Below are 14,402 nucleotides of genomic sequence, written 5' to 3'. Positions count from 1 at the left end.
TGGCAGGACTATGCCTACGGCAAAGCCGTCGGCATAGATTCCATCTGCATAGCACTGCCACCAGGAGCACCACGGGACGCCACGTGGCAGAGGTACGCCGACGGCTAGGCCGTCGGCATAGATTTCTACCTATGCCGACGGCCAAGCTGTCGGCGTACCTCTGCCATGTGGCGTCCCATGACTCGTCAGCGCTTTTGACGGCGCCGTCCGTTGTCGTCAGAAGGGAAAACACTGCCGACGGCTAAACTATGCCGACGGCTGACCCCGGCCGTCGGCATAGGTCCCTATGCCGACGGCTATACTACACCGACGGTCTGACAAGACTACGCTGCGATATCTACGCCGACGGGTCTATGCCGACGGCAGCCGTAGGCATAGATCTATGCCGACGGCAAAGGACCTATGCCGACGGCAGCCGTAGGCATAGATCTATGCCGACGGCAAAGGACCTATGCCGACGGCCCCTGGCTGTAGGCATAGACCGCGAGTCCGATAGTGACATATGAACGACGATATTCAACTTTTGTTTGCAGGAATATATGTAGTTGCTGCTGAATTTTTAAAAAACACTGCTATTGTTAATTTGGCATATTAGACTGACATGGTGACATGTTCCTTTTTGTGGCCCGGTCTAGAGATTTACAATTTAAAGTACAAGCTCTATTAGCATCATTAATCCTTTAGTACTGAATATGGAAAACTTAAGAACAATCACTTAATTTTTCTCTCATCTAAAGTGTGTGGGTCTTCATCCACGGGTGGTGGTCGTGGTTTTGCCTGGCAGAGTGATGGGTCTGTCGAGAGGCCGTTCTTGGGCCCTTCAGGTGGCTTCGTCGAGGGGCCCTCGGATCCGGGTCATCGGCAGCGACAAGGTTACTGAGGCTATCGGGGTGGTCGGGGAGGCCGAGGGGGCCGATACCGTCCACGTCCCCTGCTACCTCCTGTTGTTGTTGACCAGACGACAGTTGACGGGGCTGCTGACGAGCCTCTGTTGCCTGGCCACGCTATGGAGGTGGTGACGGCTCTTGCCTCTATGCAGGTTCCTGAGAACGAGGTTATGACCGATGTGTCTGCGGAGTTGACAGATAGGTCTAAGGCTGAGAGGGCATCCAAGTGGGCGCGTAGGAAGGTAAAGATGCTTTGCTATCGTTGCGGAGACAAGGGTCACTTCATTGGGAGTGTGTGGCTATGTTATGTGATACCTGCGGTAAACTAGCACATGACTTTGGGGAGTGTCCGCTGCTGTGAGATCAGGCACCGTCGCTCATGATGTATGGAGTGTACTGTACTGAGTTAACTTTTTTTGAATCTCCAAATGAGCGAGAGGTTTCTGATGAGTCCACGAGTATGACCACGGGGATAGTCAAGGTCACCAGAGGGGAGGTGTCTGAGACGCAGATCGTGCAGAGGCTCCGTGAGTTGGCTCCTGGGGAGTTCCAGTGGGACCTTGTCAGCCTCACTGATAGGATGTTCAGGGTTGAGTTTCCTTCTATGGAGGATCTGCAGAGGTTGTTGAGCTTTGGGATGTGTAAGGTGCCGGGAACGGATGGTATCCTTGAGTTTCAAGAGTGGAAGCTTGTTGAACCTCAGGGCAAGTCGCTTACTCAGGCATGGCTGCGATTGTCCGGGGCTCCCTCCAGGCTGCTGCAGGATGCTCGGGTTGTGGCCAGTATGGGCATTTTAGTGGGGAAGCCTGAGCGTGTGGACATGGAGTTCACCAGAGCTCATGGGATTGCTCGGGTTTTGGTTAGTATTTTGAACATTGAGTATGTACCGGAAGTGGTTAAGTGGGCTTATCGAGGCAGAATTTATGATCTGCTTATTGAGTTTTAGGATGAGAGCCTTCTAGTTGCGCCGGCTCATGACTCTGATGTGGATATACACGAGGGTGATGGCGGTGCGGGGGTACGGGAGTCGCCGGTCGAGGACCCTGGACGATAGCTATCCAAGGGGCCGGGGCCCGAGCTTGCGTCTACCGGGGATGGAACAGTCCCACCCATCGTGGTACCTTCTACGACTCTGAGATTTGGGTCCTTTGAGCCTTCTTTTGCTCCCCCGAGGCTGTGGAGTGATCGGGTTGAGTCCGAGGAGGCTTTTGAGCTTGAGTTACCGGCTATGGGGTTGGAGGGTGCTGTGGACACGATTCCTGGGGGTCGGCAGGTGGCCACTCCCTCTCGTGCTCAGCACACGGTACCTCCTCAGGAGGTGACGCAGCTTGTCGTACCTGGCTTGTTGGGCGGGGCCCTGGGGCAGGCGGCCTCGGGTTGCTCTCCTTCTGCCGAGGAAGGGGATTCGGGGCAGGTGGCCCCCATGTCCTTTTCTTTGCCGGGAGGGAGTATGGGGCAGGTGGCCTCGGATACCTCCTATCCCGTCGCGTCTACTTTGCGGTTGATGGCGGTTCTGCCTTCGGGAGAGGGCTCGGGGCAGGTGGCCTCGGAGCTTCCTCCCCCTTCGGCGCATGTGCGGGTAGCTTCTCCGGTGCTGGGTGGGGACCGAGGGCAGGTGGCCCTTGTTCGGACTCCACCACCCACCCTGCCAGCTTCGTCGGGCGGGGCGCGCCACGAGTCTGCGGAGAGTGCTTGCCCTCTCTCGGGCGAGACTGTGGGTGAGCCCATGCAGTTGGATCGGCCAGCTGGTTGGGGGGCGGCAGGAGGCCGGACCCCGACCGCGATCTCTCGGGAGGAGGTCATTGCATTTGGAGGGATTCAGGATCCGGTATCTAAGGGGCACCAGATGAGCGGCCGTCTCCAGACACAACCGGATGTGGACGACATTCAGCAACGGTGCGGCATGAGGGCGGCCAAGCTTCGTGACGTGGAGGTCACTACTGGTATGTCCGTCAATACCTCTAATTCTATTTTGCCTTTTTCAAATGATGAGATTGTTCAAAATGCAAATCAATTAGGAGTCTCGTTGGGTAGTAATGACACTAAAATCTCTAATTCTGTTAATGATCTTCTAGACCTAGAGGTTGAGCGGGCCTTAGAGATGATTCGTAATATTGCGGCTGTTAAGCCCATGAGTGATTCTGAGGTTGATGCACTCGGGGTCAGGGTGCTCGACAATTTTTGTGCGGATCTTATGCAACCTAATACTGACGAGGATGTAGAGGCTGATTCTACCGAGATAGTTTTGGCTAGCAACTCTGAGACTGGTTGTGAGGACCAGTTGCAGAGTCAAACTATTCCCAACCGCAAGTGGAAATGAAAGGTATACCCGGCATCCATAGTGCGTAGGAGTGCTAGGATTCGTACGACAAAAAAAATTCCATGATGATCTATGAAAGGAATATTCTGGAATAGCAGAGGTCTAAAGGACTTGGCTAAACGAAGGTTTCTTGCTGAGGCATCTGTCGAGCATTGTTTAGATTTTATCGCTCTATCGGAGACATGTAGAGATAACTTCGCGCCTCAATTTCTAAATACTTTATCGGGTGGTATAGATTTTGACTGGCATTGCCTGCCGCCGAGAGGGAGGTCGGGTGGAATCCTTCTCGGAGTTAGGTGCGAAGCGCTTGAGGTTCGCAGTGTGGTCATGGGAGAGTTTGCTGTTAAGTTTAGGGTGCAGTCGAAGGTTGATGGGTTTAATTGGGCCCTTGTTGCGGTATATGGTGCTGCACAGCCCGAGCTTAAGCCCGAGTTCTTGGCTGATCTTGTTCGGATTTGTGGTTCCGAACAGTTGCCCATCCTGGTGGGGTGATTTCAATATTATTAGACGGCGTGAGGATAAGAACAATGATAATTTTGATGGCCATTGGTCGTTCATGTTTAATACTATCATTGAAAGTTTGGACCTGCGAGAAATTGAGCTCTCGGGTAGAAAATTTACCTGGGCGAACGCGATGCCAAATCCGACGTATGAGAAGTTGGATCGAGTGTTGGCGAGCGTCGATTGGGAACAGAAGTTTCCCCTGGTGACTGTCCAGGCCTTGTCCCGTGGTATTTATGACCATACGCCGTTATTTGTCGACTCTGGTGAACCCACCCACCTGGGGAACAAAAATGTGTTCTCCTTTGAGATGGCTTGGTTTGAACGTGATGGCTTCCTTGATCTCGTGGCCAGAGAGTGGGCTAAGGAGTCAGGAGGGAGGACTGCGCTTCAGCGCTGGCAGAATAAGATTAGGCACTTGAGGAGTTTCCTACGTGGGTGGGCTAAGCATCTTAGCGGGATTTATAAGGTCGAAAAGGAAAAGCTCCTTGCCCTTATTCAATCTCTGGATGTAAAAGCAGAAACCACGATACTGCCGGCCGCGGAGCTTCATGCCAAGCTCGAGGCGGAATTGAGGCTGAAAGAACTTTTTAGAGAAGAAGAGTTGAAGTGGGCGTTGCGGGCCAAGGTCCGGCGAGTAGTCCAGGGGACGCGAACACCCAATTTTTTCACATGATCGCTAACGGTAAGCATCGAAAGAAGAGGATCTTTCAGCTTGAGCAAGATGAGGGTACAATTATAGGACACGAAAACCTAAAATTGTACATTACCGAGTACTATAAGCTGATGTTTGGCCCTCCAGAAGAGAACTGCGTGTCTCTGGACGAGTCAAGGGTTGAGGATATTCCTCAGCTCACAGCGGTGGAGAATGATATTCTTGCGGCTCCTTTCTCGGAGAAAGAGGTGCTGGAGGCCATCTCGCAAATGAAGAATAACAAGGCGCCGGGCCCTGATGGATTCCCAGCGGAGTTTTATAAGAAATGCTGGCATATCATTAAAGGGGATTTGTTGCCTATGTTTAATGATTTGTTTGCTGGACAGCTTCATCCTTTTTAGCTCAATTTTATAACGATCACCCTTCTTCCTAAGAAAACAGAGGCTGTGAGAATTGAGCAATTCAGGCCAATCTGTCTTCTTAATGTTAGTTTCAAAATTTTCTCCAAGGTCGGGACCAATAGGCTCACAAAGATTGCGCATACTATTGTGCAGCCTACCCAATCTGCTTTCATGCCGGACAGGAATATCCTTGAGGGGGTAGTGGTCCTTCATGAAACGCTCCATGAAATCCACACAAAAAAACTGGATGGGGTTGTTTTCAAGTGGATTTCGAAAAAGCATACGACAAAGTCAAATGGCCATTCCTTCAACAGGCTTTGCGTATGAAGGGTTTTGATGAAGCTTGGCGACGCCAGGTATAATCCTTGACGCAAAAGGGGAGCGTTGGAATTAAAGTAAATGATGATATTGGGCACTATTTCCAGACACACAAGGGCCTGAGACAAGGAGATCCAATGTCCCCTATTTTGTTCAACATTGTGGTTGACATGTTGGCAATCCTAATAGGTCAGGCAAAGGAGGCCGATCAGGTGGGTGGCTTGGTGCCAAACCTAGTTGATGGGGGTGTCCATTCTGCAGTACACTGATGATACTATCATCTTTATGGAGCATGACCTGGCAAAAGCGAGAAATATGAAGCTGGTGCTATGTTTATTTGAACAATTGTCTGGGTTAAAGATTAACTTTCATAAAAGCGAGTTGTTCTGCTTTGGTAGAGCCAAGGAGGAACATGAGGCTTATAGGCAATTGTTTGGATGTGAATTAGGGGCTTTACCTTTTACCTACCTAGGTATACCCATTCACCATCGTAAGCTCACAAACCGAGAGTGGAAATGCATCGAGGATCGGTTTGAAAAGAAACTTAGTTGCTGGAAGGGCAAACTTATGTCATATGGAGGCCATTTAATTCTTATTAATTCGGTGCTCACGAGTATGCCGATGTTCCTACTATATTTCTTTGAGGTTCCAGTTGGGGTTAGGAAAAGGCTGGACTTCTACCGATCAAGATTTTTTTGGCAGAGTGATGAACTTAAGAGAAAGTATAGACTCGCCAAGTGGGATGTTATTTGTCGACCAAAGGACCAAGGGGGTTTGGGTATCGAAAATCTTGAGGTCAAGAACAGATGCCTGCTTAGTAAGTGGCTGTATAAGCTTTCAGCTCCGACTGACGCAACTTAGGCGCAGATTCTTCGTAACAAGTATCTGCAGTCCAAAACTTTGTCTCAGGTGACAGTGAGACCAACTGATTCGCCATTTTGGAAGGGGCTTATGAGAGTCAAGGCAACCTTCTTTAATAGAACAAAGTTTATTGTCGGTGATGGCAATGATACACGTTTTTGGGAGGACACTTGGCTGGGTGATACACCATTAGCACTATAGTACCCAACCTTGTATCGTATTGTCCAGCGACGTGATGCGCTAGTTGCAACGATTATGCAGCCCATTCCCCTTAATATTCAGTTTCGACGGGTGCTTGTTGGTGAGAGATGGGAAGCTTGGCTCCATCTGGTGCGTAGACTGATGGAAGTCCATCTACCTTAACAGCCCGATCAGTTGTGTTGGAAGCTTACTAGGAATGAACAATTTACAGTAAAGTCGATGTACATCGATGTTATTAATTCTATTGTCATTCCTAGTACCAAACATGTTTGGAAAGTAAAGGTGCCTTTGAAAATTAAAGTCTTTATGTGGTTTGTTCATAATCAGGTAATTTTAACAAAGGACAACTTGGTAAAGCGCAATTGGACTGGATCTACTAGTTGTAGCTTCTGTGATCAGGACGAGACCATTAAGCATCTCTTCCTTGACTGTCCTTTGGCGAGAATTCTGTGGCGCACCGTGCAAATCGCCTTTAATATTACTCCTCCGAGTACGATCGGGTCGTTATTTGGAACGTGGCTGGATGGGATAGAGTCCGATACAGCTAAACATATTCGTGTAGGAGTGTATCCATTGTTATGGGCAATTTGGAACTGCAGAAATGATTTGGTTTTTAACAGAATAACTACTATTCAATTTTTGCAGGTTATATTCCGTGCTACGGCGCTGATCCGTATGTGGTCCTTACTCACTCCGACGGAGGTCAGGGAGCGTTTGGTTACTGGATCTGTCCGGTGGGAGATGATAGCGCGGGATATTTTCAACCGGTTTGGTTGGCGGTAATAGGATAGGCAATTAGTTTTCCTATCTTGATTTTACCAGCCGGTTGTGGCTCTTTGGCCTTTTCTTGGTTTAGCTTCGAGGTTCTTTGTGAGCTTGCCTTTATTTTGTTGAAGACTCTATGACTTTGTTGAACCTATTTTATTTATTGAAGTGGCTGTATGCATTGTTCTGATGCAGAGGCGGGGAGTCCCCCTTTTCGAAAAAAAAAATCTAAAGTGTGTCATCTTGGTCTATAGTCTCATCTTTCTCCTTAGACCCCTCCGCCTTGAGCCATCTCCATATGGTGCTTATCCCCATCAGTTTCATAATGCTATCTGCATTTTAGAATTCCTCATTTACCACATAGTTCACAAATATAATTTTGGCTACGCTGGTACGCTGCAGATTAAAAGGTATGTGGTACAGACTCCCGAACAATCAAATAGGATAAAACATACTTCCGAAGTACAAATAGGATAATATTTTGAAACTGACAAAAACCAAGTGTGTAATTAAGTTGGATGTCTTATTCTCATTAGCCGCCGCCCATTTCACCTTGGTCTGATAAGATTGATGCTTGAGGTTGAACTCAATATGCGGATGTATTGTCTTGACCAGGCATGACTGAATTTGTATTTATAAATCTGCGAAGAATAGCAGTTTCTATGCTCCTCGCACCCTCCAATAACTTGATCACCGTTGACATGGAAGGCCTTTGACAGCCATCATTTAGCAAGCACGACATTGCAAGCTTCATCATTTGAATCACTTGCTCCTGGTGTGAGAGCATGTCTTCACTATGCTTGTCAATCAGATCATTCAATTGATTATATTGAGCCTTTCATCGTAACAAATTGATGAGGTTAGAACTCTCCTCAGGAAGAGAATTATCAATGTTTGACAACAACTCCAAAGCACTAGACATCAAGTTTTTCAGTAATTTGCGAGGTTAACCATTCAGGTGGCAGATACCCAGGTGTGCGTCTCATCTCCGTCATTACCTTGCTTTGATCCCTGTCTATTAGCTTAGATAGTCCAAAATCAGCCACTTTAGCATTGACGTTCTAATCTAAGAGAATATTTTGCGGTTTGATGTCCAAACGAGCCATCTTTCGCCTGCACTCCTCAGTGAGGATAGCATAGGCCTTTGGCAATATCCAGAATAATGCTACACCGTCTGCGCCAATTGAGTGGGGCATTGTTGTGGCGGTAATGGATCCACCTATCGAGTGACCCTCTCGGCATATATTCGTATACTAGAAGCCTCGGAGATTTCTGCACAAAAGCCAATCAGCCTGGCAGGATTGATGTGTTTGATGCTTCCAATAGTCTCCACCTCTGCCAAGAATTCTTTCCTTCCTTGTCTAGCACTTTCTAAACGTTTTACGACAACTCTCTCTTCACTTAATTTCCCTTCATTAACAGATCTAAATCCACCTTCTCCAAGCTTTTTATTGAACCTCTCTCAACTTCTGAAAAAAAAACCTGGCTGGCATTTTAGCAAATTGATCAAAATTAAGGTCTTCATCTTTCTTGGCATACGCTCTCCTCCTCTGTATATAAAGGGTGACAGCAATAGCAAGTAATACGATAATAACAATAGCTGGAATTGTAGTGCCTAAAATGAGCTTCTTGTTTGCGGAAGGAGTAGAAGCAACAGCTGCGTCCAAAGAGCTAAGTTGCACCTTGATGTAAACAGAGTTGTTGTAATGAACAGGTTTTATGGATTGCAAGGAGAAGACCTTGGTCACCAACCAACAATAACCTTCAGTTTCAGTCTAGTAAAAGTAACGTTTGAAGCTGATGGCCGTGCAGGAGCAGTTTTTCAAGCAAGCTTTTTACTATCATCTTGGGTGATTACATTCACGAGGTAGGTCAAATCAAAGTAAGAAATTTTTTCGAGGGTTAAGAGCTGATCTAGTTGCATTTTCCTTGGGGTCATCAATCGGCTTGAAGTAGCCTGAACTATTATCATCTTGAAGGGGACAGGTGCACTTCCTACCTGTGCATATTCCGTACGCCCCGCACACGGTTGGGAATGTTAAACATGCTATGGTGCACCCGGCGCATGAGGTAGTTAGGATAGATAGATAGATAGAGATAGATTATTTTCCTTTCTCTCCAAGTTCTATCTCTTCCTTGAATATCTCTCTCTCTCTTATGTAATCTCAACAATGTATGCGCTATGGTTGGGAGGTGCGCCCCAACTCTATATAACACGAACCCGTCGGCCTCGCACATGGTAGTCAGAGCCATCCTTTTCCCATCTAAGCTCCATACGAACTCCATCTAGCCCTAGCCATGTCTTCCTCCTCCGGCGCCTCCCAAACCAGCCTCAATGGCAAGGTGGCCGCGAAGCTGACGCGCACAAACTATGTGCTATGGCGCACACAAGTCATTCCCCAGCTGCATGGCACCGGTGTCTTCGGCTGTGTCGACGGCACTCAGCCGGAGCCGGCGAGACTCCTCGTCACCACCAAGGACGGAAAAGAGACTTTATCGCCCAACCCTCTCCACCCAATCTGGGCCAGGGAGGATCAGCAGGTTCTTGGATACCTGCTGAACAATCTGACATGCGAGGTGCTACTCACATTGACCACGGTCACCACTGCGCGCGCGATCTGGATGACGCTCGCCGTCATGTTCTCCTCGCAGTCGGCCAGCCGCATCAACAACATCCGAACCTCCCTCATCAACGCGCAGAAGGGCAACTTCTCTGTCGCCGCCTACTTCGCTGCCATTCGCGGCTATGTTGACGAGCTCGCCGCCGCGGGCAAGGCGATCCCCGACGACGAACTCGCCTCCTACATCATCCACGGGCTCGATGCCGACTATCAGCCCCTGGTCTCTGCCCTCGACGCCCGCGTCGCCAAGGTAACCCTTGATGAGCTCTTTGCCATGCTACCCAACTTCGATCAGCGCATGGCTCACTTCCAAGGATCTGGCGGCGGCGGCTTCAAATCTTCTGCCAACGTGGCCACACGCGGGCGGGGCGGCGGCTCCCGATCGCGTGGCTCATCTCGCAACAAGGGCAGGTCTGGCGGTGGGAACCGTAGCGCCACACCACCCCAATCTAGTGGCCGCGGTCGCCGTGAACCGCCCGGACGCTCCGCGGTGCCAGGTCTCCAGCAAGCCCGGGCACACAACAAAGGACTGCTGGTATAGGTATGAGGAGGACGACTACGACTTGCAAGATGAGGAGAAAGTCGCTGCGGCGGCCGATGGCTCCTATGGCGTCGACACGAATTGGTACGTCGACAGCGGAGCCACCAACCACATCACCAACGAGCTCGAGAAAGTTACCATGAAGGAGAAATACCGCGGCAAGGATCAAATCCACACTGCCATCGGAGAAGGTATGAGTATACGTCACTTCGGTCACTCAATATTTCGTACCCCTAATCGCAACATTCATCTTAGAATTTTTTTTGCATGTTCCTAGTGCCAACAAAAGTCTTCTTTCTGTCCATAGAATTGCCCTTGACAATCATGTCTTTCTCGAATTTCACCCTTACTTCTTTTTGATCAAGGATCAGGCAACGGGGAAAATTCTCTATCGAGGTAGATGCGTTGGCGGCCTCTATCCGTTGATTCCGGAGTTTTGAAGAAAAAATAAACACGTTTGTTGTGCCATCAAGCTTTCATCCACACATTGGCATGATCGTTTAGGACATGCTTCTTTTTCTTCAGTTGAAAGGTTGCTTAGGAAAAATAAGTTCCCGTTTGTTGGTGAGCATCATAATGAAACAATTTGTGATTCATGTCAGAAAGCTAAAATTATCATTTGCCTTACCCAATTTCTACTAGTACTGCTATCAAACCATTACAGTTGATTTTTTCTGATGTTTGGGGTCCTGCTCCCACTTCTGTTGGTAGACACAACTATTATGTCAGCTTTATCGATGACTATAGTAAATTCTTTTGGATGTATCTCTTAAAGAAACGATCCGATGTGTTTCAAGTTGTCAAAAGCTTTCAAGCTTTAGTTGAACGAAAGTTTGACAGCAAAATCATTGTTGTCCAATCCGACTGGGGAGGGGAGTACGAAAAGTTGAACTCCTTCCAGACACTTGGTATCTCACACCACGTGTCATGCCCTCATGCTCACCAGCAAAATGGGTCAGCTGAACGAAAGCATCGGCACATTGTTGAAGTTGGCCTTGCTCTTTTGGCAAGCACCTCCATGCCTCTTAAATTTTGGGATGAAGCGTTTCTCACTACCGTTCATATCATAAACATGCTACCTAGTCGTGTCATTAATCATGAAACTCCGGTAGAAAGGCTTCTTCACACCAAACCAGACTATAAGTCTCTTCATGTCTTTGGGTGTGCATGTTGGCCAAACCTACGTCCCTACAATAATCGAAAACTCATGTTCCGATCAAAACAGTGCGTGTTCCTTGGCTATAGTGCTCAGCATAAGGGGGTCAAGTGCCTTGATGTCTCCACGGGACGTGTTTACATATCCCGTGACGTAGTCTTTGATGAAACTAAATTTCCCTTCGCTGATCTTCACCCTAATGCCGGCGCACTTCTTCGAGAAGAAATTCTTCTCTTGCCACCTCATCTCACTAGCTTTGATCAAGGGGGACAAAATGTTGATGATCATTTGTTGACTAACTCATCTAATGGCATGCATGAGTCTTGTGTCGATGAAACAGGAGAAAACTGCAAAGAAAACAAAGCAAATGGTGCAAAATTTGGGCTATATCCCATGTGTCCCGTGGCAGGAGACAGATCCGCCTCGGGATTAGCAGCGATGCAGGCGATCGGATCCACCATGGGATCGCTAACATCGCAGGAGATTGGATCCTCCTCGGGATCAGCCACCGCAGAGGGGACATGTGCAGGCGCACGAGCTTCTGTGCTGGACTCACGCCGCGACGTCTCCGCGCCTGACACGCGGGCTCCTTCGAGTGGCGCGCGGTACGGTGCCCAACCGGTCACGTACAAGCGGCGGGACTCGGCGCGCGCCAGGGAGGACGCGGAGCCAGCAGGTCCCCCCACGAGCGGTCGGCCGACCAACGCGCGCGTAGAGGCGTGGGGCTCGGGATTCTCTGCGCCAACCATAGACGCGGTGCTTTAGCCGTTGGCCACAGAAGAGCCGGCCAACCCTGCGGGGGTCGAAACTAAATATGGTTTGGTCTGTTCCACAGGAGAACCAGATGAGCCCAAAACCCTTGATGTAGCACTTTGTGATGATAAGTGGAAGAAGGCAATGAATGAGGAGTACATGGCACTAAAGAAAAACAAAACATGGCACCTGGTTTCCCCACAACAAGGTAAAAATTTAATTGATTGCAAGTGGGTTTTCAGAATCAAGAGGAGATCTAATGGAACCATTGATCGCTATAAATCTAGGCTCGTTGTAAAAGGCTTCAAACAGTGATATGCCATAGACTATGAGGATACTTTTAGTCCTGTGGTAAAACCTGCCACTATTCATCTTGTCTTGTCTATTGCTGTTTCCAGAGGTTGGAGTCTCAGGCAGCTTGATGTACAGAACGCGTTTCTTCATGGTGTTCTGGAAGAGGATGTGTACTTGAAACAACCTCCTGGGTTTGAAAGTAAGAATGCCCCCTCTTATGTTTGCAAGCTTGATAAAGCTTTATATGGATTAAAACAAGCTCCAAGGGCATGGTACTCTCGTCTCTATCACAAGATGCAAAAACTTGGATTTGTTCCTTCTAAATCAGACACATCATTATTTATTTATAATAGATCCAATACATGCATATTTGTTCCCATCTATGTTGATGATATTATTGTGACCAGCTCATCTGATGAAGCAATCGGAGGTCTCTTAAAAGACTTGAGTGCAGAGTTTGCATTAAAGGATCTTGCAGACTTGCACTTCTTTCTTGGGATTGAGGTAAAGAAGCATCAGAATGGACTTCATCTCTCTCAAGCAAAATATGCAACTGATCTGGTTAAAAGGACAGGATTGCAAGGTTGTAAACCCTCACTCACTCCATTATCCAGCTCAGAAAAATTGTCTCTTGCAGAAGGTAAAACTTTGAGTCAGGAAGATAGCACAAAATATAGAAGCCTCATAGGAGCTCTTTAGTATCTAACTCTTACCAGGCCTGACCTATCTTTTGCTGTCAATAATGTCTGCCAGTTTTTGCATGCACCTACTGATGTTCACTTGACAGCTGCCAAGCGTACAGTCATATATGTTAAACATACTCTCAACATAGGTATAAATTTCAGCAAGTCGTCTTCTACCCTTGTCAGTGCCTTTACTGATTCAGACTTGGCAGGATGCCTGGATGACAGGCGCTCAATAGGTGGTTTTGCAGTCTTTTTTGGGCCTAACTTAATATCATGGTATGCACGCAAACAGGCTACGGTATCTAGGTCAAGCACTGAGGCAGAGTACAAAGCATTAGCAAATGCTACAGCTGAAATCATATGGGTTCAGTCTATGTTGAAAGAGCTTGGGGTGAAGAGTAAACAAGCTCCATGCATGTGGTGTGACAACCTCGGTGCTACTTATCTTTCGGCTAATCCTGTGTTCCATGCCAGAACAAAGCAGATAGAGATATATTTTCATTTTGTCAGAGAGAGAGTTGCTCAAAAGCAACTTGACATTCGGTTTGTGCATTCAAAGGATGAGATTGCAGATGGATTTACAAAGCCTTTGCCCACAAGGAGTTTTTAAGAATTCAAGCATAATCTCAACTTAATAAAGCTGTGATTAAGGGAGGGTGTTAAACATGCTATGGTGCACCCGGCGCATGAGGTAGTTACGATAGATAGATAGAGATAGATTATTTTCCTTTCTCTCCAAGTTCTATCTCTTACTTGAATATCTCTCTCTTATGTAATCTCAGCAATGTATGTGCTATGGTTGGGAGGTGCGCCCCAACTCTATATAACACGAACCTGTTGGCCTTAACAGGTCAAGACATTTCTAGTTATCGCACAGGGAAAGCGCACTTATCATTGTCAAGCTTAATTACATCATACGCAGCAGGCCACGTTTCTTCCCCACTATCCCATTCATACACCCTCAGAATCTAATCTCATGCACTTGTAGAAAAAGGGCCATTTGTCCCAGTTCTAGAGGGCCTTTAATCCCGGTTCTGGAACCGGGACTAAAAGGTCGTTACTAAAGCCTCCCCTTTAGTCCCGGTTCTTACACGAACCGGGACTAAAGGCCATCCACGTTGCCGCTGTGTGGAGCTCCACCTTTAGTCCCGGTTGGTAACACTAAAGGTATTTTTCCGTAATTTTTTTTTAAAATTGATTTTTTTTATTTTCAAAATTTTGAATTATTTTCCAATTTAATCTCTAATCACCCCTCATCACTGCTCCATTTAACCTCTAATCTCTAATCACCCCTAATCATTCCAAATCATCCAACTTCTCGGTCGGTCACCCATCCTCTCACTACTCCAGCCTGAGCACGCTTAACTTCCGGGTTTTATTCCCCTCGTTCCAAGCCCGCACTTGTTGTTTTCCTGACAATAGTAAGATGTCAATCCTATTAA

The 14,402-nt window shown here is 47.7% G+C and overlaps 2 protein-coding genes and 2 pseudogenes across 2 annotated transcripts; 3 read left to right on the top strand and 1 right to left on the bottom strand.

Moving 5' to 3' along the window:
* Window positions 1–1,006: 1,006 nt before the first annotated feature.
* On the top strand, window positions 1,007–3,283 carry LOC147988391 (uncharacterized; annotated as a pseudogene).
* A 251-nt stretch (window positions 3,284–3,534) lies between these two features.
* LOC147988390 (uncharacterized) lies at window positions 3,535–4,764 on the top strand. The gene is made up of 3 exons (XM_087534731.1): window positions 3,535–3,695; window positions 3,787–4,336; window positions 4,423–4,764. Exons 1-3 carry the CDS (start codon window positions 3,535–3,537, stop codon window positions 4,762–4,764), a joined length of 1,053 nt encoding a protein of 350 aa, XP_087390857.1.
* Window positions 4,765–7,495: 2,731 nt separating this feature from the next.
* Window positions 7,496–8,848, bottom strand: LOC147988389 (G-type lectin S-receptor-like serine/threonine-protein kinase SD2-5; annotated as a pseudogene).
* A 359-nt stretch (window positions 8,849–9,207) lies between these two features.
* LOC147988388 (uncharacterized) lies at window positions 9,208–13,570 on the top strand. The gene is made up of 8 exons (XM_087534723.1): window positions 9,208–9,941; window positions 10,072–10,262; window positions 11,637–11,903; window positions 12,063–12,291; window positions 12,379–12,546; window positions 12,682–12,914; window positions 13,062–13,138; window positions 13,253–13,570. The coding sequence occupies exons 1-8, from the start codon at window positions 9,208–9,210 to the stop codon at window positions 13,568–13,570; spliced, it is 2,217 nt and encodes a 738-aa protein (XP_087390849.1).
* Window positions 13,571–14,402: the final 832 nt, after the last annotated feature.

This window comes from Triticum urartu, chromosome 1A, assembly GCF_056163025.1.
Source record: "Triticum urartu cultivar PI428250 chromosome 1A, HENAU_Tu73, whole genome shotgun sequence".
Classification (NCBI taxonomy): Eukaryota; Viridiplantae; Streptophyta; class Magnoliopsida; order Poales; family Poaceae; genus Triticum; species Triticum urartu.
This window is presented reverse-complemented; position numbering and strand designations above follow the sequence as displayed.